Source organism: Prinia subflava, chromosome 19 (assembly GCF_021018805.1).
Source record: "Prinia subflava isolate CZ2003 ecotype Zambia chromosome 19, Cam_Psub_1.2, whole genome shotgun sequence".
Taxonomy (NCBI): domain Eukaryota; kingdom Metazoa; phylum Chordata; class Aves; order Passeriformes; family Cisticolidae; genus Prinia; species Prinia subflava.
The window spans coordinates 11,027,260-11,050,040 of NC_086265.1; the positions used below are offsets into that span (position 1 = coordinate 11,027,260).

Here is a 22,781-nt window from a genome sequence, read left to right on the forward strand (position 1 = left end):
TACAGACACTCGATGTAGATATTTTGTGATTTTTAACTCTGTGTCCAGAGTGTTTCCTTGACAAGCTTTTTTCACCTCAAGGGAAAGAGGTCTTGTGCAGGGGTGTGGGGTGTGGAGACACAGTCCCCTGAAGCTCTGCTTGTTTTGTGACTTGCCTGGGGGTGAGCCCTCGCTGTGGGCACTCCTTGGCTCCATCACCCGCAGTACAGCAACAGTGCAGAGGCTGCTCTGGGGCCTGCAGAGGACAGAGCTGTGTTCACAGGTGAGTCCTTCTCTGCTTTGCCCTCTCCTGCACCAGCAGAGCTGAATTGCAGCTTCTGGGTGCCCTTGAAGAATGTGTGTGTGGCAGTCACAGCTGTCTGTTCAGGCAGCCAGGCTCTGATCTGCCTGCTCTGTGTATCCCTGCAGATCCACAGCTCCCCCGGAAATACTGGGGAGCTGCAGGAGCTCAGTTCTTGGCCTTGGTGCAAAGTTACTGAGTGAAACACTCAGCTGCTTTGGGAGCTGCTGTGTGAGCAGGAGCTCTGCTTTGTCTGGGTACAGAACAAAGCTCCTGGGGGACACCATCATCTACACAGATTGTTTTGTCTTAGTTGGGGCTGATGTGGTTCTGTTTTCCTTTGGCTGAAATTCATTGGCATTTTAGTGCTTCCCCTTGGCATGGCTTCAAAATCCCTTGTTGGCTCATTCATGCTGTGGGATGTCAGGGCTTAATGAAGTGGTGGTGTAACACATCTGTGTTACCAAAATAAGCTGCCTCTTATCCCATGTTTTAATAAAATCTGAACAGCAATGAATCAGTCAATGATGCTGGAGTGTAAACCAGCATTGTTGGTGTCTGATGAAGTACACCATGAGCTCAGACTGAGAGGTCTTTCCTCTCATCTGCTTTTTGGCTTCTCAGAGAACTCTGGCACCACTGTGCTGCTTGTTCTTGAATCATGTTTATCTAAATTTATTCTTCATAATAATTAGAGGAGGACTTCCACTTCTAAAAGCTGGTTCCACACAGAAGCACACTGTGCTTCACACAGAAGGTTTGTGAAAAAAGTGGTGTGGTATGTGAGCTGAGAACTTCCTAACTCAGGGCAGACCTTGACCTTCATCTTAAACTAGTTGTTCCAAGGGGAAAGAGATGGAGAGAAGATGGTTTCTATTAATGCAGGTAGGAAGCTGTGTTCCACCTTCAGCATCTTTAATTAAAAGAAGTTCCTATAACTAGCATGGCAACTACCTTGCCATGATTATGAATGACAAAAAAGTGGTTTTTTCTTCTCCAGCCAGATGACAGGAAGACACTGAGCTTGGGCAGCAGCTGTGTTCAGAGAGGGTTGTCAGTGGTGTAGGCAGAGCCATCTGCCTAGCAAGGCATTTAGCTTGGGTTGCTTTTTCTAGGCCAAGATAGTAAATCAATAGCTTATTTTTCACAGTGTTACAAGTAAGATGTCAATGGGGTAGATTTACAGTGTAAACAGGAAGAGGGCAGCTACCTTTATTGGTTTCTTAGTGTCCCAGCTGCACTAGTGAGAAAACAAAACAATTTTGCAAAAAATAAAGCTAAAGGAACTCATCCTGAAAGAGGCTGAAGATCTAGAAACAAAACAGTGTTCTTATCAGACATTTTACTGCTTCTTTTAAATAGACTTTAATACCCCCCACTGCCTAGGGCTGACCCTCCCTTCCCTTCTCACAGAACTGTCAGTTCAGTTAAACTCTTGTTTGAACAGGCCCTTTCCTCTCCACATGCCAGGACTGTTGGGCTGCTCTAGTTAAACACAGGAAAAGGTGTATATAAAAATGGGGAGGGGTTTCAAGAGATCATGAGGTGAGAATTGCTCCATTTTATTTAAATTAATTTTATAATCTTCTTCTTTGGAGATTCCTGTTGCCAAATGTTGCTTGAAGTGACTGCAAAACTCTGAGACAACTGTGAAGAGCAAAATAGTAAATAGTATGCTTGTCATGGCTGGAATTTGCTTCCATTCACCTGGCAGATGACAGAGCCACAGTGGGTGTGAGAGCAGCAGCCCCCCCAGTGCAGGCAGTACATGCAGTTTCCACTTGGGCTTTGTTTCTGAGGTTGTTTTTAGAACTGAAATGAAGGCTGTAGTTTGAGCACAGCAGTAGTGCTGACCTGAGCACTCACATTTGCTGCTTCCCACCTCTGTGCTCTTATGCTGCTGCATTGTGTGGAGAGGATCAGGGAAAAGGAATAGGAACTGCTCTGGATTATCAAACAACACTCTTCCCAGTTATTTTTATCTTAACCAGCTCCTACTGTGGTCTGCCATGGTCCCTGCAAATGTGATTTAGAGGACAGTGGGTGGACATGGACAGGAACCTACACAGGGGAAACTGCTTGAATCCTAAAACTTTAGCCCTCAAAATGAAGGCCCTGCTTTTGTTGGGAAATACTTTTGACTTCCAGGTTCTTCTCCTTACAGCTGTACAGGGTCCATGGTTGTTTACTTGTTTGGTTTTGCTTTTGGTGTTTTTTACCTTATTTTTCATGGAAGCCTTTTCTCTCTTTCAGTCAGTTTGCACCTCTGATGTAGTGAATGCTAAAGCTTCTGGTGCCTTTGGCACAAAGCCACACGTAATGTAGCTGCCTGTCCGTGTATCTCTGTGCTGAAAAGTCTCTACATGTGAACAACCAGGCCTGAAATTTGCTTTCTGCCTGTTAGACTTGGAGTAAATGAGGACAGCTGAACTTGGTGCACAATCCTGAGTCAGGAGTGGAAAAGAAAACTGCGAAGGTGTTCCAGTGTGCTTTGGGGTTTCCTTTGCCAAGGACATCCAGTGGCCTGACTGCCAATATGAACTGAACGTGGAAACCTTTCCACCCTGCCTGAGAAAACATAGAACAGGAGAGGAATCTAAAGACAGATGCTGTAAGGAAAGAGATTCATTTTCTGCTTTCTGAGGCAGGAACCTGAGGTGTTCATCCATGTTATGGGGTGTAATGTTGTGCCATTATGACTCAGTGGTAAACAGGAGGAACAGTGCAGAAAGCAAACAGGTAACAGGAGTTTCACTGCTTTGGGCCCTGGCCTGCACTGTGAGTGTTCACACTCTCATCCCTGAATGGATGGTACCTGTGTAATTCAGCCTTGAACAAACTTCTCTCTTTACCTGTTGGCAAGATATTTGCCTTGTCCCTGTATGTGTGTGTTTGCCCTTTAGGGCTCTAAGGGCGAGGATGTGCAGCAGCCACTGGGACTTAGGCACTGTCAGCTCTCACAGAGCTCAGGTCCTGCCTTCTGCGGTGCAGTGGGTGTAACTTTGTCTCCTGATGTTAGTCACAGCCCAGTGCTTGTAGTAAGTATATCCTGGGATTTCCTAATGGCTCTGGAGACACCCTGTATTTGAAAGGCCACATCTTCTAAAGGAGGAACCCGTTCTCCTCCTCACCACAGCTGTTGTTATCGGTTGGACTCCCCTGTCTGGTTTGTGGTGTGCAGTGGTTGTGCTTCCCTCCCAGTGTTTCAGCTGGATTGAAACTGCTCCAAGTGTCAGATGTCTTGGAGAGATGGGAATTCCCAGCTGTGCTGCTCCTGCCTTGCTGCCTGCTGTGCCCTTTGTGCTGGCTGTGAGGTGTGTGTGATTCCCCAGCGCAGCACCGGGGCTGAGCGTGAGCAGCAGGGAAGTTGTGCCGGCAGAAGGGAGATCCTTGGAATTTGCATGCTGCAGAGAGGTCTTGTCTGGACTCTGCTGGATAATCAGGTTAGCTTCCTGGATTTCTCTAATGACTCTCAGTAGCTGTAGTGAGCAGCTCCTTCTGTCCTGTGGGAAGATGCCTCAGGTTTCCCTCAGGTGCAGAATGGCTTCAGTAGCCCCAGCTTTCACATTATGGGTGGATGGTGGAACCTCCTCTGCATGGGCATTAGATCTGCATGGATGTTTAATCTGCCCCACAAATACACCAATGACAGAAAATGCAACATGTCTCAGTAAAAGGCTGCTACAAACAGCTCAGACCTGTCCTCTAGTCTCTGCATGAACTCTTCATGGAATATATGGGCAGATTAAAGAACTCTGATCTTCTTTTTTAGATGTTTAATGATCTGGGTTTGACACACCTAAAAGATTAAAAGTGGACTGCAGTTAATTCATCTCCTAAAGACTTAAAGGCGCTGTCTGCTATGGGGATAAAGCTCATCTGTGGTAGAGACAGAAGTTTCTTGGAGGCTGGTTAACATCCATGGCCTGGGATCCCCCGGGGGAGGGAGGGTGGAGAGAACCACCAGCTGTCTTGCTGCTTCCATGTGCAAGGTGCTTTGCTTTCTCCTCCTTCCATCTCAAAAATAAGGTGCAGTTCTCAGTCTGTGCATGCTCACACACTCTTGACTGGCATGTGAGGGCCTTACCCTTGCTTAGCAGACATTGAAGCATTGTATAAAATTTACATGTGACAGGTCTTGCTTCTGCAGCCACTCCACCTGACTGAGAGATTACTTACTGGCATGAGAGGGCAGAGGATGCAAACCTGAAATGTTGGTGAATGTGGGAAAATCTGCTGAAATTTTGGATTCACAAACTCCTTTTTTGCATGCTGCATAAGCTGCAGTTGTCATTCTAGTGTTCAGCAGTGTATTTAGAGACCTTCCTTCCTGGGGTGCTGCTTCCCTTTAGTTCTGTTCCCTGGAGAGGGTTTCAGTCTCGTGCAGAAGGGCCAGTGCAGCCTGTGTGGAGCTGCTTGTTTAACCCTGGCTTTGAGCGATGGCTGTCCTGGGGTGAGCTGGGTTTCACTGCAGTTGTGCTTCTGCAGCCCTGCTCCCGCTCAGCCAGTTCAGCAGTGGGAGGGGTCACCCCATTCTCTGTGGGCAGTGATGGGGCCTGGTGAGAGTCTGTCAGCACTGAGCCCTGGCTTCACTTCATGTGCCTGAAGCAGAAACACGCTCTGAGGCCATGGGCAGGCTTGGAGCTAACTTGGGATGGTTTTGCCTTTGATTTTACCTCATACTGAAGAATGAGTTTACAAATTAATGGGACCTTTTGTTGCTAAATGAATTGGTTTTGTGCTTGAGTGGGAGCTTCAGTGTTCACTAAACATCCTCACATGTAGGTGTACTGTCTTTAGATAGAGAGGAGATAGAAAGGATGAAGAAAATAGTTTATTTTGAATCTATTTAACATCCTAGCAGAGCCTTCTTCATCCATATGAGAAAAATAGTTATAGGGATTTGACATGGCAAATGTATCTGTTCTTTTTCTTTGATATTTGATCTTTGTGGCCTGCGGGACAGGCTCCTGGTATAGATAAACACCATAATTATCATTTGTGGATCTCAGTTTTGTGTGAAACTGTACATATTGAGTGTGCTATTTCCTGGGTTTGGAGATGATGATTCAGGATATGTCAAGGAAATAAGCAAAATGTTTAGCTTTCCATAGTTTAGTTATTATATTTTTTAGAGAATGGTGCTGTATTCCCCAGGCAACTGCATTCACAGCCCATCCACACTGATGTACTTCTGCATTGCTTAGCACTGGGCCTGAATCCCTGATCCTTCTCCAAGCAGCCTGGCCAGCACCAAGAAATAAAATGACAAGTTTCTGTGTTGTTTATCACCAAGTAAACAATGATATGCAAAAGCTGGAGCTAAGGTTGGAAGGCACATTAGTAACTTAAAGGTTACAAAGTAAAAATAAAAATAGAAGGGTGTTGCATTCTGGTAAGTTATGCCTAAAGCAGCCACGTGTAAATCCCAGGAATTGACCAAGCTCCAGCCTGAAGGAAAATGAAGCAGTGTTTTGCTGATACGTTCTTCAGTTGCAGTAGAAGCTTTTAAGTGTACCCACCCCATGTCTACTGTGCATGTATTCTTCCAGTTTGGATTTCTGAGCCAAAACTAGATCACAGAGCTGATCCAGCTTACAAGGGAAGCGTCAAAGATATTTTTCTTTGAGCTGGCTGAGTTCTTTATCTGGACCACAGGCATGTGTGGGGTTGCAGAACCAAGGGGATAAGAGGGGAAAGGGCAGTGAAGTGGTTATGACTTGGTGGGGGAAACCTAAAACCCTGTTGCTGCTGAGACAATGCATTGTCAAACCATGGCCTCACACATTCCCTGGCATAGAAACACGAGGGTGCAAACTGCCCGAGCTCTGTTCTGCTCTGCAGCTGTGGGGATGTTTTTGGAGTGAGTGTAGACATTACAAACTTGTGCTAGCCTTGGTAGCATTCACAAAGAAGCCACAGTGATGTGGGGCTTTGGCAGGATGTACAGCTCCCTTCCCCCTCCAGGATTCTAGGTATTTACTTAGGCAGGCAGGTCTGAGCTGCTGTGGCTTCACTGCTCTTTTAGCAGGATTAGCTGGAGCACAGCTCGCTTGGAATCTTCTCTGCATGCTGCTGTTAAGCCTCTCAAGCAGCTATGGATGTTGTGCTGCTGTGAAAGTATGACATGTGCATTTGAGCCATTGTGTGGCTGTGGATTAGATGCAGATAATCTTTCTTTTTACTTAGAAGTTAATTTCTTTTACCCTTCCTGCTTTCACATTGGGTCTATGATTTCATATTTCCAAAGAATGAATGTGGCACCCAGCAGGAAGGGTGTAGGCAACAGGACAAGGGAGCAGTGCTGCTGTGCTCTGAGTGCTGTGAGTTTGTAACTGTAAATTTGTTAGATTCCTCCTTACCCCCCAGCCTGGTGAAATCTGAAGCAATGAGGGAGGGAAGAAGTTTGGAAGGGGGGCACAAGGTCACAGAGGATAGGAATATTGTGTTTGAGAAGAACAAAAGACAATGAAAATGGGACAGAGATGAAAAAAGAGATGAGTGGATGGAAGCAGAAAGTGAGGAGGGAAATGGTAGAATAGATCATATAAGCTGAAGCAAAGCAAGGCCAGGCTGTTGCTGTCAGAACCGAAGGTGGAAGTAAATGCTTGAGCTTCTTTTTGCAGAATGTGAGAATTAATGATGAGCCTTGGTAGCCCCAGGTGGTGACAGCCCGTTGTGCTGGTGCAGGAGTGTGGTACTGTAAGAGAACGTCAGAGGGCTGGGGTGGAATTAGTTCCTCTGGTGTGCTGGGGGGGCTCGTGGCTGTAAGTCACAGCTGCTGCTCTTCTCCATGGGATGAGATCTTCCAGGTTACCCAAGGGGAGGAGGCAGGGCTGTGCCTGGTGTGAGCTGAGAAGCAGAACCCACGTGGAGCCGTGTCCTTGGTGTCTCTCCCTGGTGCTCTCTCAGCACACGTTGGAGCCCATCAGCCTTGTTTGCCTGCCCTTCTTCTTGTCAGCACTTATCTGCTGTTGCTGTGATTCATATTCCTCTGGCCTTAATGGCAAAGTTATTGACAGTAACTCTGAGACTGGCTGGCCCTAAAATGAGAATAAGAATCCTCTCAGTGCTCACCTTAACAGAGGCACTGGCTGAGAAACCAGGTGCTCTTGCTTGGTTTATGCTGTCTCCACTTGTCACTGAGCACAGCAGCCCCTAGAGCAGCTGCAAGTGGCAGAGCAGGTGAGCTCCTGCCTCTGATCCCTTTGCTCTGGTGCTTTGCTCCCAGGTGGAGGCTGAGCAGCCTGTGAGCGTAGTGCTGGGCTGAGGAGATGTGAATAACCCAGTTTCCCTGGCAACAGCGGGCTCTTTAATCACACAGACACAAGGCTACCTCTGTTCCTGGTGTTCAGGCTTGTGTAGTGTAGCTGGCTATGGCAGTGCTTGGCTTTTCTTGGAAAAATGGCAAATAAAAGCAAGAAGGTCTTTCTGCCTTTGAGATAATTAAAATTTCCATAGGTAGATTTCAGTGCTGTGTTCAGCAATAAGAGAAAGAAGAGGGATTATAACTACTTCTAAGCTTGTTAATGTGTGGAGAATCCCTGGAGGATACAGAAATAAAGTTTTAAATTCTGTGTGGGGCTTTATGAACAGATCTCATAGCAGTCTGTGACACTGATAGATTCATTCCTTGGCAAGATGACTTATTTTCTTTTTTATGGCTAGGGAGACAAAGTGATTCAAAGGTAGACTGAATCTTGAATTTATTCCTAGCTAGGAATAGCTGATCTTCCACCTGGAGTTTCCTCCAGTTGCAGGTAAAGGTTTTCCTGTGTAGTAGGAGACAGAACACGCTATGGGAGGTAGAAGCATGAAGCTGTTTTTTAGCCAGAGAAAGTGAGGAAAGTGGAAATACTGTTATTCACTGCAAGCCTTTCTGCTAATGTATTTTAGTCTGCATTTACTCCCCCACTAACAGAAGTAGAGCAAACCATTCATTTTGAGAGTGAGAAAAATATTCCTGCCTTAATTTCTGCTCACTGACTTGGTCATGTTACTGCGTGAGTGTGGCGAAATTGGTTGGCATAAGGAGAGTTTGAAGAAAGCTCTGCAGGAAAAAGGAACTCTTCCTTGGTAGGCTGGAGGCCAGAAGTGTCCAGTACTGATGTTCTTCCTTGGATAACGCCCATGTTCACTTGTCAGTGATATATCACAGGCTTCTTGCGTTAGAAGGTTCTTGTTTTCAGCAACTCCCGTTCAAGCTGCTGTTGAGAAAATCAGCTTATATGGTGTTTTCTAAATGGTTGTGGACCCTGGAAACCTCTAGCATCTAGATCTAGATCACAGTTCCTCCCAGAGAGGAGATAGCACCTTCCCTCTGCCCTTGTTGCTGTGATTGTGGCTAATCTAACAAGTCTTTTGAGGAACTCTGAGAGCTTGAGCACAAGGTAATAACTTGAGCAGGTGGGTGACATAAAACTCACTGAGTTTGTTAAAATAATATTGCCACAGTCCTTCAGCAGCCTAAAGGCCTTGTACCAGGCTGTTACTTAGCTGGGTGGCATTTGGTACAGGCTGAGACAGAGGCTCACATCTACAGTGAGTTTATTGTTGGGTTTGCAGTATATTGTTTGTGTAAATTCCCCAGACCAGCTCTCCCTCCTGAAAAAGCCACACAGATCAAGTTTTATTCTGTTCCACATAAAGTTCACATCTTTTACTGAAATGAGTCATGCTTTAACTGAGTTTACTGTGAGGGAGGAAAGTAGGCTTTAAAATGTTACTCCTCCACCCTGCCTCAGTGATGTATAACAGGATTATTAGTATGCTTGGCAGCAGCTGCTTATTATTTTCACAGAACCTGGATATTTGGGAAAACAAGAAATTGCTTCTGCTTCTGTTCAAGTGGAACTGTTTTTCTTTCTTTGATGCCTTTGTCTTCCACAAGGCTCACTGGCTCCTGTAAAGGCAGATCTGGCCTATCTCCCTGGGGTTATTTTTCAGTTTGGGGAGAGGGGTGGCATTCTGTGGCTTGTAGCTGGAAGAGGAGGAGCAGCTCTACATTTGTGGGCAGTGGCCCGTGCAGGGCTGGTCCTGTCACACACAGGGCACTTCTGGCACTGGCAGGTGGAAATGCCTCACAGGCCCATGGAAATTGTGGTGCAATGTCACTGTAGACACCAAATCTGGCTCCTCTGTATATTTCTTTGTGCAGGGAGTGAAAAGCCTTTTAGCTTGTGGCAGAAGGAGCTTCTCAGTGTGTGTCCTTGTTTTTGCAGGAGCAGTCTCTGTACACAGCAACTAAAGATGCCGTAACCAGTTTTGCTACTCATTTTTCCTGCAGAAGTTCATTGCTGTCTCATGCAGCAATGGTTAACTTGACTCCTCGTACCACCATCCTTTTCTGCCTGTGTTTTGGATGTGTTGTTTTAGGGTTTCTGGAGGAGGGGAGATGGGATGTGTAGCAGGGAACAGTGTGGTGGTTTGTTTATTTGTTGAAGGGGTTAAGCTCAGTATAGGAGGGGCAGCCAACAGAAGAGGACCTTTTAGGATTTTATTTTTGGTAGTAGGTTGTACTCTGGACATGCAGGACCTTTCCCACTGTTCTTGTTGCTGAGAGGTATGGAGAGAGTTACAGTTCTCTGAGTTGTGTAATTACCTCTCTTTCCCAAAGTGGCAGGGGCATCATCTGCTCATGATGGCCAGAGTCCCCAGAGTCTGTTACCCAGCAGGTTCCTCAACCCAGACTGGTGACTTCTATGGAGCAGCAGAAGCATTTATTTTGATGCTAATGCTTTTGGAGGAAAATGTCAGGGAGAGAGCTGTCATTAAACGAGCACTAACGCTAGGAAGGACTTTGCCTTTTAGGAGGTAGAATAAGAGAAACGCACTTTTGGTGACACGGTGAATTGAATGACATTTTCTCCTCTCTCTGGTGTGTGTTTACCCGCGGCTGGCTCTGGGTTTCTGTGGCTGTCCCGTGCTGGCTGCGGGGTGAGCAGAGCCTGTGTTTGTTTTGCTGTGGGGTGAGCAGAGCCTGTTGTGTTTTGCAGATGCCCCGTTCGGGGGGACCCCTCCGGGCTACGCGTACGACGCGGAGCGCGCCGAGGAGCAGCGGCGGCACCATGACATGATGCCCTACATCGACGACTCGCCCTCGTCCTCGCCGCACCTCAGCTCCAAGAGCCGCGGCAGCCGCGACACGCTGTCCTCAGGCTCCCTGGAATCCACCAAATCCGTGAGTCCCTCCTGCCCTGGGCAAAGCCCCGTGGGGTGCCAGGGGTGTGCCAGGGGTGTGCCAGGGGTGTGCCAGGGGTGGGGAGCTGCTGCTGCTGTGGGACATCACATCACATCCCAGTGTGACACAGCACTGCCTGCGTGCTGCTGTCCATTAATGCTAAACTAGGCCTGCAGCTGCTGCTGGGCCTAAACTTCAGGGGCCAATATTGTGTATGTGGCTTTTGAGCCCTTTGTGCATTGTGGTGGAGAGAATTGGTGAGTACTGCAGGTGAGAGGGTCTCTAAATAGCAGATACTCTGGAGAGGAGACTGTGGAACCAAACACACTCATACGTTTCTGCATGTGAGCTGTCATTGCCTTTCACAAGGAAAATAAAAGTTATTTTCAGGTAGGTTAGAGGTTTTGATCAAGCATCTAGAAGACCTCTTTTCTTCACCCTGGGAAAATGGAATAAAAAGAATTAGAAGTTCCAGCTCTGAAATGGTGACTTTGGGTGGGAGATGGCCACTACTTGTAATGGATTTGACTATTCACTAAATAGCTCTCTTTATAATCAATTATCAATAAAATACAGCAAATATAATTGAAAATACGGAAGGGACTGCCTTGGCTGACCTGTGGTTTAACATAGCCCTTCAGTCTGCCTTGCTTTGCTTTTACTTCAGGTTCAATAGCATGGCTGTAGATTGGAACCTCAGGAAAATTTCTACTTTTGGTTTTACAATATTCCTTGCATCTGCATGCCTTGGTAAAGAACTATTGGCTCTGCTGTCTTCACAGTCCAGAATGTCTTGGTTTCAGCTTGGATCAGTCTCTTTGACTTTCAACCTTTTGTTTCTTTTTATCCTTTTGCAATGGATTGCAGAGCAGTTGAGTCCCAAGTTGCTGTTTCCCAGAATATCTTTGTAATTTTCAAACTTTTGGGTTCCCCAAATCATTCATAAAAATGCTCAATAGCACAAAGCCAACTGTCACTTCCTTCCTACAGTACTTCTAAGAAAATGTGCCAAGCAACCTCGAATTCCCACATTGGAAATGACACTTTGAAATCTCTCATCCAAGTGTTTTAGCTTAGGTGTTGCCTTTATATTGTTCTTTCCTGTTAATTAAGATGTCATGGAAGATAATTGTGGATATTTTAGAGATATCAGTGTACATGTAAATCAACACCATCACCATTATCAGGCAGTTTTATTTATCTTGCATCAAAAGACAAGTCTGAGAAACCATCAGTGCTCAGTGTTCATTCTGCACATCCTTCTGCTCTCTGCTGGTTTCTGTCACAGCTGTGCTTACTCCTTCCAGGATGAGTTCTAGGCTAAGAATCCTTCATGATACGGTGTCCTCGTTCTTTATTTATAAAATTCATTGTCAAGATCTCTTAAAGCATATACTGAGTAGTTTATTGTTGGTGTTAGCTTAGTTTTATTTGACTGTAAAGTGTGGAATCTAGTTAGCTGCTTATGGTTTAGTGTATTCATTTTGAGATGCTTTTTTATTTCTCAAGATGAGAATTCTTGTGGTGTGTAAGAGGCTTTTGAATGAAGAAATTATCATTAGTAAATTCAAAAAACTCCAAAACCATTTTAGTATTGGCTTGAGATTTTCAGGTTATGTTTCTCCAGATGAAGGAAAAACACTGTGTGACTACACGTGGCTGAGAGTTATCTTCAAAGAACCAGTTGTGACAGTGCCTGTGACTGGAGGCCTGGAAGAGGCACTGCCTAATAGTTAATCTTGTTCTTTATTTGTTTGAATATTGCCTCATAAGCATTAACAGTCGTTAATTTAAAAGTTACTTTAATAATGCTTGAAGGCTGCTTCTTCAAAAATAATTTTTAACATAAATTGCTACTTTCTTTTCTCTGAATATAAAAAGATGTTTCATGGCTTCCAAAAGAAAGAGGTCTCCTGATACAGATTTGACTTCTAATTGTGAACTTCAACTGCATCACTTGATCCTGTCTGTAATCAGTCCACACATGACAAAGGCAGAAAGAGACTAATTTATATCCAGATATCTCCCGAGCAAGTTAAACTTCCAGTCACTCTGAGCTGTGAGATGGCTTTTGCTGAGTTTTGTTTTCAGCTGTAGTGGAGAAGACATCAGTGACAGAATTAAGTGTCAAACACACTGCTGAGCCAAACAGGTAACATGTGTTGGACCAGAAATACCAGGACGTGTGTCTATTCTATTTGCTAAGCTTGATTAGCAGAAAGCATGTTTGGTTTAGATGTGTTTGCTTTTAAAGTTGTCTTCTGCCCTTTCACTTTTAACTGAGATGCCTGCAATTACTTCTGAAAATTTCAGATTATTTTTATGACCAGAGTCTGGAAGTGAAGTGACCTGCATGCAGCAACACAGCACCTGCATTACACACCCTGGCAAAACATTAATGTTCTAAAGTCATTCAGGAGTTAAGAAGTCTTGAATCTTCATGAAAACTTTGAGTTACTGAATTGTCCCTCTCTCCTGTGGGCTCCTGCACTGTGCAGGGCATGGAGGGAATGATACTCACCAGATTCAATATTTCATCTCTAGAGCTGCACCTTATTTACAGGACAGTGCACACTCTGGTCTGGGCACAAAAGTATTCATTTCCATTAACTCCAAATACAGCTGGAATGCCACACAGGTCTTCATTGTGCTTGCAGAGTTCCTGTGGGATGAGAGGGTGATATGTTCACTAACCACAGGCAATCAGGGCAGACAGGTTATGGGAGAAGCATCTGCTCATTTTGGGTGCTTAATGTGAGATGCGTAATGTTTTGCAAAAGCAGGTTCTGACTTCTAACACAGCTTTCTTCACATTAAAGTAAATTTGCTTTAATTTCACTTTGCAACCAAGAGTTAACAGCATTCCCGTCAGGCACCCAGAAAATGGAAATTGTAACAAACAATGATATTTCAAATTTATTTTTTATAAATATAAATCTAAGTAATTCACTTATCTCACAGGCATTGCAGCATTTTGCTGTGATGTTCATCTGCCTCATCCATGAGCCCTCTTGGGGACTGCATTGCTGCTATCTGAATATCGAGGGCATTTGGCTTTCACTTATTTTATGGGCTTGCTCTGGGCTGTGTATTTTTCTGCCAGGTGTTTGGCTGAGTTCTTCCACCTCCCTAGAGCAGCTCTGGCCCTTGGCTGGGCAGCACGTCAGGGCTCACTGCTCTGTCCAGCCACCACAGAGAAAGTGCAGGGTGCCAAAAGCGGTGTCTCTTGCTAGGGGGGAATGAAGGGAAACCTCTGGACTGCTTGTGAAGGGGCCTCCTGCTGCTCCCTCAGTGTGCAGGGCCACCAGCTCCCAGCACATTCTATTCCACAACTGAGCCTTGCAGCTGACTTGCAGAGGTTTGTGTTGTTTGCCCTTTGTCCCCTGGGCAGTGTTTTCTGTCTCTCCTGCCCCGTGTATCTCACGAGCAGAGGAGGTGGTGCCTGCTGTGCCTCCAGACTGTGCCACTCCAGCCAGGGCTGCTGTGCTCCCGTTCCACCTGGGCCCTGCCCAGGGAGGAGGATGAGGCTGCACCAGCATTGGCTTTGTCTGAGACCCAGAGAGGGACAAGCAACACAGACATTTGTGGAGTGCATCTCAGCAGCCCTTGACTTGTGATTTGTGTGGGAAGGAGGCCTTAACAAATGTTTGTAGGGTCTGACCCAACTTGCTCCATTTTTTCTGGCTCTTCTAGAATCCCAGGCTGGGCTGCTAATGCATGTCCTGCCATAAAACCAGTGCTTTTGCCAAACTCTGCTCTGTAGCAAGCCTACAGGGACAGAGGAAAAAGGAGAAATAGGTTCCACTAATGCTTCAGTTGTTTGTTTATTTAACTTGAGAAGAGATTTAATTTTCCCAATATCGAAAATCTGGAAACCTCTCTTGGAAAATGTCAGCCCAAATGTTTGCCAGATAAGACAGTGCTGGTACCTTCAGAAGGTGTCAGACTATTGGTAAAAAATAGTGATATTCACTCCCAGAAAGAGAGAGAATGTGTCTGTCTTTGCCAAACAGTGAGGGTGAAGAGCAGAGAAAATACCTGGATAAAGTTAGAGGAGGACAGAGGGAGAGCTTGCTGCAGTGCTCTTAGGCCACAGGAAGGTGTAGGGACAGCTGGAAAATCAGAGACTGACACCCTTGAGGAGAGAAGAGTTACTGCCAGGAGTTTTAAGGTGGGTAGCTCAGCCTGGAGGGTGCAGAAGGCTGGGAGAAGGGGAAGCCTCACTCCCTGTCAGCCTGGTGCTGCTCCTCATGTGAGGAGAGGCAGCAGCCTGGAAGTGCAGAAATAGGAAAGGCCTTTCAGGATGCTCAGCAGCAGAGGCAGGCTCAGAGACGTGCCTGGGCTCTGTGGGGGTGAGTGCAGGGCAGGCAGGGGGAAAGCAAAGCTCATTCCAGCGCCCCAGGAAATGAGGGGAGTCCCTTCTCAGGAACCTGGAAGATGAGTTTTTGACAAAACAGATCTCTGCAGTTCCTCCATGTGTCAAAGCAAGGGAGGCAGGAGTGCTAAAGCTGAGTGATTACCTCCTACCGTCTGTTCTGTGTGGAGGAGAAGCTGCCTGGGACTTACAGACTTTCAGGTAGAATTTCTCTTTCCTTTTCTGCTGTGCATCCGTGGTTGATGCAGCATTGGCAGCCATTGCCTGTCCTCTGATCAGATCCCTTTGTTCCTGCTGTCTGCCAGCTCAGCAGGAGCGGTGGCAGAGCAGGTTGTGGGTTTTGCTCCTAGCATGGTCCCAAGGGGATGCAGAGAAGCTGACCTCTGAAGCTACAGCAGCAAATGGGATTACTGCTCCTCTTGGTACTGCTCTTGCTAGCTTGTTCTTCCCCCTCCAGCATTTCCTAGTCATTCTCCTTTCTTCCTCGCAGCATTTGAATGGGTTTGTTTGTTTTGTTTTACTGTCACTTTCCACTCACCACCCCCAACAGATGCAGTTTTTCCTTTTTATTCTCCAATTCTTTGCTCCTTAAGGGCTCTGCCTGCATGTACAGCCCTTCCTGAGGAGAGCTGGCACACCAGTACTGGGTGTTATAAATAATGTTGGCTCCTCTCCCTGCTGCTTCCCCTCCCCACATGGAGCATGACTGGCTTGATTACAGAATTTGCCCAGTTTAATATCACCAAGACAATGAAACACCTCCAGCAGAAGCTCTCAAACATATTTACACTTTAAAAATCAATCTGAATGTTTTTCTCCTTTGTAGGCTGTCAGCTTCTGTATGAGCTTGGGAAGCCTTGCCTTTGAACACATTCATTGCATGGTGTATGAACACCCTGTACCAAAGGAAGAGTTAAAGTGCCTTTTATACGCCCACTTTGAATCCCTGATTCTCTTTAGAGAGCTGTGCCAGCAGCAACCTCTTTGCTAAATCTTACGTATTGTGGTTTCTAGATTCTTAATCTGTGCTCTTCTAACATTTGCAAGAAAACAATTATTGCTGTTAATTTAAACAAGAAGCAGGAAGCCCTAAGTTCTTGAACCAGAGTCAGGACGAGCTGAATCTGTCTAAACCTTGGAGCTGGTGAATGTCAGCCTCGCAGTAATTGAACACAACACACGATGCCAACCTGGTTAGTAAACTAAAGTACTTAGGCTGACAAGCTGTAAACACATTCAGCCCAGCCATGGCTCGGGGCCAGCGTGTGTGCTCTGATATCTCCAGAGCTTCCAACCCCTCTCACTGGCCGAGGTTCAGGTTGCAAGACTGCACTGTGACTCAGTCTTTTGATTTTTAAGGCTTTGGAATAGGAAAAAGCACCACCCAGTTGAGAAGAGAGGAGAACACCAGGATCTTATAGGCATGAGATGCCTGTGTAATTTCCTGTAGCCTGCTTTCCACCTTCCTTACTGTTTTTGTGTTTTTTAAATGTAGCTCCTGAGGAGTGGAAGCAAAGCACTGATTTCTTGTTTGTTCAGATCTGGCTGGGTGCTGGGTCCTCACAGCTCCCATGGCAGGGAGACAGGAATGCTCTGACTGCTGCCCTGGTACAGCCCTGTAAGGTTTATTCTGAAATGTGTGGGTACAGAGGTAGCCAAAAGATGGGAAGGCAGTGGAGAAAGGCTGGACATGGATGCTGGCATCAAAGAGGCAGGGACAGTCAGAGCATGAAATACCAGTCAGACTTGTACAAGTGGGAAGCAGGCTAACCAGGCTGGGTAGGAAGCATGGGGTGCACTGCTGACCACCTGGCACTCCCTGCTGAGTGGGCAGAGTTTGCCAATACAGGCTGCTCCCACTTCCTGCTGGGAACATCCCAGCTGCACTTGTGTAATAGGTGTATTTTCCCCATCCTCTGTGGTCTGGTAGATGTGGTATCAGCTCTTCCACTTGCCACAAGCAGCTCAAAGATTTCGAACTGCTCCCCTCTTGCCAGGTTAGGGGAAAGGAGTCCTCAGCCTTGGCCGGTCTCCCTGTACTGGTGGGGAGCTTGATGCCAATGCCCAGGGTGTTCCCTGTTAACTGTCCTGGCTGCAGTGCAGGAGCAGAGGGGCAGTGGGGCTGTTGGAGTCAGAGTTGCTCTTTGTTTCCCTTCTGTGTCAGACACAAGCAGAAATTCCTTGGCCCAGAGTGCATCACAGCTGGCTGCTGTGTGGGCAGGGTGGCAGGACAGCCCCAGTCTCTGCCTGCTCACTGCTGTCCTGTTCTGGTGAGCAGGTGAGCTGGTTCCCAGGTCTGTAAGCGAGAACTGTTGCATTATCAAAAAATAAACATACTCTTCTTCCTCCTCACTTTGGCACCAAGTGAATTTCTGAGTCGGAGTAGATTTCATAACAAGTGTGACTTGAAAGGAGCCCGAGGCTGAAGAAGCACTGAGGCTGTTTTCCAGATGTTCATCGTGCTCCACGCAGCCCCAGCTGACTGTGAGCAGAGCCTCCCTCCGCAGGAGCTCTTGTCAGGACACAGCTCCCGGAGGGAGCAGGAGCAGCAGCACAATGCACACAGCAGCTCCCTGGTGCTGCATTGATCCCTGGCGCAGCAGGGGCAGGGGATCATCTTTTCACACTGGAGGAAGCTGTATGTAAATTGGAGGTACTGCACTGGAGATCCTGTAATGTGCCCTGTGACTGTTGGATCCACTCCCCTGAGGGTTTCTTGAGCAATTGCTGTGCAGAGCGTGGGGCAGCCGGGCCCTGCCCTGTGTCCTGGCTGGCTGTGGCTGAGGCTGGGCTACACAAGCATCACACTTGGAAAAATGCCCCTATTAAAAAAGGGTAAGGACAAAACCGTGGACTTTGCACAGTGCCCTTGTGGTAATGGGCAGGAAGGAAGGCCTGCAGTGTGTCCTGGGAGATGTTTGTCTCTCTGAAAGCGCATCTCTTAGCGGCAGGAAATTAACATTCCGGCAGAAAATGCCGTCTCCGTCAGCTGACGGTGCCCAGCAAGAGCTGGCTTGTAAATTAAAGCTTTTACTTGTGAAGAGGAGAACTGTTCCCAGTGCTGTAAGGAAAACTGTTGTGCCACTGTCGTGATGGGGAAGTTTAAGTAATTTAAATAACTTGTCATTGTGTGCTGCTCTTCACAGATGTTACAAACATACCCAGCTGGTTTTTAAATCCTCACCTCCTCCAAGAGAACCTGGTAAAGATAATTATAGTGCTGTGTCAATATTGACCAGTTACCTCATCCTCAGCAATGCGGACTTTGGAGCACTGTTAGTTTTTCTCAATGCTTCTTTGTGTAGCTGCACTTTTTCTTTTGTGAGTGTTGTAAGAAATTTTTGGAAACCAAGAGCAATTGTGTTTTTCTTGCACCAGGGCTGCCACATCCCTTCCTCTTTGGATGAAGGCAATCTTTGTTAACCATCTTGGGGCTGCCTGTCTTGATTATATGTGTGTACCATGCCTTACAAAATGGTCCATGAGCTGGACATCAGGCACTCCTGGCACAGAAAGCAGAAGGAATGGTCACAGCCTTGCTGAACGTTTCTGTGCCAGTCACACAGGTGCTCCATGGATGCAGAGTCTGGTGCACTGTTTATTTTACCATGTAGTTTGTCACTTGTGTTTTTCTGAAGTCTGAACATTGACTGGTGAATTACAAATTTCTGCCTTCTTTGAGATGCCCTTTCAAGATTTTAAAAGGCACCTGTGGTTCTTACTGAATGTCACTGAAGGGTGGGATGCAAAGAGAAGTTCTTCTTTCCATGTAGTAACTTACGTGTGTGTAAATCTTACTCATTTCCTTAGAACAGCTTCTGTCTGCCACTTTTATTTAAGAGGTGGTGGTGGTATTTGACTCCTCACAAAAATTTCATGAAGTAGTTGCTGCAAGTCTTTTAGGCTAGAATATAGCTTGTGAAATTTAATGAAACTGTTCAAAAATCAGGATGGTTATTGATGAGACAGAATCCAGAAATATCTGGGAGCGTGAGGATCTGTTTCTTTCTTTGTGTTGTGCGTAGGCTCAAAGTCGCACTCAGGATGTGATAGTTCCTGCAAACTGAACCTGCAGCCCAGGTACCTCATCTGTACATCTGCACAGGACCCTAAACTGAGTGGAGCTTTTTTGGGGGCAGCTCTAGGGCTGTGTATTCGGTCACAGTGTGCTGCTGTGCTTCCTGATCCTCCCACTGAGATATCAAAAGCTGAAGATTCCTCTTGATAATAAGAGTAGGATGGAGCCCCAAAAAACCTTCTCAAATCCCTTGAAAAGCATGTACTCTTTCCGAGCCAACTTCTGACTATTCTTAGAGACATTTAACAACATAAAAAGGTTGCAAGAGTTTTAAAATGCTATTTCTGTGAATGACAGAAATAAAAAGAACTGGGAATGCGACTCTGTAAAAGGGGGATGTTTCTCATTATTTAGAACCTTCATTGCTTGACCAAATTTTTCTAGAGTTTTTGGAAACATTTAGTTTCACTTTATCAGGTTAAACTCTTTTTCAGGTAACAGTTTTGAGAGGAAGGATAATTGAAATTCAGCACAAGGGATTATTGCTTCTCTTAACACTTCATGCTAGTCTTCCCCATTAGCCCTTGAACACAGTTATGTGGGGCTTTCTTCCCCCTCTCTTTCTTCAGTTGTTTTGGTTAAGAACTCCTTCATGGAATCCCAGTAAGCAAATCAGTGTGTGTATTCCAAGCCATGCTGATTATTCCATCCTCTCACTAAAAACAGACTCTGTGTGAGCTGGCACTGAAAAATATTTGAGGGAATAGCAGAGAATGGGAGGAAGAGCAGACAAGGGAGCTGGGTCAGGCTGTGTTCATGCACAGCTGGGGAGGTGCAAGGGAGTGATCCTGCTCACAGAAACAGCTTTGGAGAGCTCCTGGAAGGAGGGAGGGCATTGCACTCAACAGGGGCCCTAAGTTTCGTTTAGGAAGATGAATTCTGAATTTTTAAATTCTGTGTTTTGAATTTCGTGAACAGGTCTGGGCACCTAATTGAGACACCACACTTGGATAACTAAAGCTGAAACTTGTAAATAGTCTATGTGGTATCAGTTGCTGGTAAATAAAAGTTTCTTTAATGTTGTATGTTTGCGTATTTCTAGAAACAAGATGCTGAGCACAGGTGGATGTTTTTGTTTGGTTTTTAGTCTGAAAGTAAATGGAAAAAACCTGTGTGCTCTGGTTAACTGAATGGTCTTTTATTCTCCATCCTCATTCTTGGAGTTTTTTCTTACTCTCCCTGCAATGTGCTCTTTATTTTTGTTAATTTTTTTTTCTCCTAAACAACTTCTTTGTAGAGTGAGCCAGACCTGGAGAAAGGCCTGGAGATGAGAAAATGGGTCCTGTCAGGAATCCTAGCCAGTGAGGAAACCTACCTGAGCCACCTGGAGGCCCTGCTGCTGGTAAGGCTGGAGCCAGTTCAAATACTGGTACTTGAATTTTCACTGCTGCTTCTATCCAGGGTTTCCCTGAAGTTCAGGTGCCGTGGGTTACAAATTGCTGGGTGCAAAAGGTGCCTGTTACTCCTCTTCTCCAGTAGAGAGAGAGGCTGAAAGGAAAGACTGCATGTAGCAGAGTTTGGGTGTTGTTACTGTGGCAGTATCCAGGAGCTCTGTCTTTATGTGTCCTGTGCTAATTATTACATGTTGCTGTACAGTTGGACAGAGATTAGGGAAATGGAGTGCAAAGGGATTTTAATTGCAATGTTAATATCCAGGGAAAATCCATCTTATAGGGGTGGCTGATCCCCATGAGAGAACTTGTTCTTGTCTAGCTTTAGGAGTTGTGTGAATGCAAATCCCACTTTTTATTAGGATGAAAAATAACTCTTTGGAGGGATGTGTTGCAGTGTGGCAAAGGTGAATGTTCATGGTTTGCATGATAATGCTTTCCTCCTTTCCTCCTTTCAGCCCATGAAGCCTTTGAAAGCTGCTGCCACCACCTCTCAGCCCGTGCTGACCAGTCAGCAGATTGAGACAATATTCTTCAAAGTGCCTGAGCTCTACGAGATCCACAAGGAGTTCTACGATGGGCTCTTTCCCCGAGTGCAGCAGTGGAGTCACCAGCAGCGTGTTGGGGACCTCTTCCAAAAGCTGGTGAGTCAGCTGCCATCACCAAACGTGCTGGCACCCCTCAGCCATCTCACAGGAGCTGGAGGCTCCTTTGGAACTGCAGAGACAAAAGGGATCAAAGTCTGTGGCTGCCATAGATGAGAGGTTTCTCAGCTCCTCACTTTGGCACTGCAGTGCAGGCCCTACAGCAAAAAAATGGCTCTTTCATTGTCTTTAATTAAAGACTGCAGCGAGCTGTGGTGGTAAAATAAATACAGTTTCACATTTATGTGAATCTCCAGGGTTTCTGCAGACTTCTCAAAGCGTTTCCTTTAGATGGAGAGGGGAGAGTAGCAGTACTACAAAGTGAACTTCTTAACACCAGCAGTGAAGTGTTCCTCATTACTGTTGACCCCACACTCTCTCTCTGGTGCTTTGCTCTACCTGGTGCTGATTTATGGTCACCACCATTGGCTTTGCTCTTCTGTCACTGTCCTGGCCTTTCTGTTCCCCTGGCTTTATGCTGATGCAGTCAACCTGCAGCTGAGAATCCTCCAAGCAACCTCAACAAAATTCTCTGAGTGCAGAAAAGGACAAAGACATATACAGCATATTCCTGAGGCTGAATTAAAATTGCTGAGTTTCTGAGCCAGATGACAAATTGTTTGCATTCTAGAAGGTTTTTTTGGCCCCTTTAGCCTCTCCCCGAGCATGTGCAAGAGCAAAGGATTAAAGGAGCTGTTTTTTCCTTTTTAGAAAAGCAAAGAAGCTCTGCATTCCTGAGGTGCCTCTGGTTCTCAGGGCAGGAGTGACATTCCAGTGAGGGGTTTATTGGCTGGGGAGTGTTCTTTAGCAGGGTCCATCAGTTGTTAGCAGCTGTGTAGCCCAGCATCAGCCCCATCCCCTATGGAGCAGGGGGAGCTGGCCTGGAAGATGATGTTTTCTGTACGTGCCAGCAGCTCAAGATGAAAATAGAGGAATCTGCTTTTCACTGCCAGCATGCTTGAGCCAGGAGGGGTCAAGTTGGTGCCTTGGTGAATAGTTCATGGTATGCAATGTGAGCAGCTGGTTTGAGAGGACAAACCCAGCTGCTGCTGCTGGAGCAGACACAGGAGCTGCTGGAGGTGGCAGCCTCACAAGCTGCCCTGGACGTGTGGTGCAGCAATGGAACAGCACGAATTGGAGAAGAGCTGCACAGTCCTTGGCAGGGCTGTCCAGCAACGCTCTCCTCACTGCACAGCTGCTCAGCTTTTGTTTCAGACCATTTCTTGTTGCTGGCTGATCTTGGGTGCAGGAGTTCAGCCCTTCCTCTGCTCTTACACTCGCCTGATTTTCCTGCATTTGAGACAGAATTGTTGATTTTGTTGGATTAGCATTGGAAACAAAGGAACCAATTGCCCTAGTGCAGGAGGCTTTGAGCTGGCATAGCAGTCCCAGTTTCGGGTGGTTTGGTACTGCAGCAGTGGGAACTGCAAACTCTTTGCTGGACGAGATAAAGCTAATAATTCTTGGCAGGCACTGGGAAGCAACTAGATGAGAGAGACAGCAAGAACATCAGGCTTTATAAGGCATCCACACTGGATGTACATCAAATCTTCTGGTGCAGACTGTTTGCTCGTGGTCGTGTCATGCAGTCTGATGATAAACACTGAAATACCCAGATGTCCCTGGGGACATTCTTCTTCTGTACTCTCACGCAAAAACCAGCACAGTAGATTGAGGTTACAGATAGTGGGTGCAAAGAGTTTTAGAATTCTGTATGTTCTGACACACAGTACGATCTATTTGCAGCATCAAATTGACCATTATTACACCTTTTCCTGTTGAGAAAAAGAAAAGATGCCAGGCATGTGGGAGTGAAATACGCTTCTCATTTTG

At 46.2% G+C, this 22,781-nt stretch overlaps 1 protein-coding gene across 2 annotated transcripts in view; it reads left to right on the forward strand.

Annotated features, from left to right (window-relative positions):
• Positions 1-22,781, forward strand: part of BCR (BCR activator of RhoGEF and GTPase) — a 98,853-nt gene that overhangs the window by 37,209 nt on the left and 38,863 nt on the right. For both annotated transcript variants that reach the window (XM_063416460.1, XM_063416461.1), the window contains 3 exons: positions 10,276-10,460; positions 20,151-20,255; positions 20,763-20,948. In XM_063416460.1, coding sequence (XP_063272530.1) covers positions 10,276-10,460; positions 20,151-20,255; positions 20,763-20,948 — 476 coding nt within the window. The remainder of the gene's footprint in view (positions 1-10,275; positions 10,461-20,150; positions 20,256-20,762; positions 20,949-22,781) is intronic.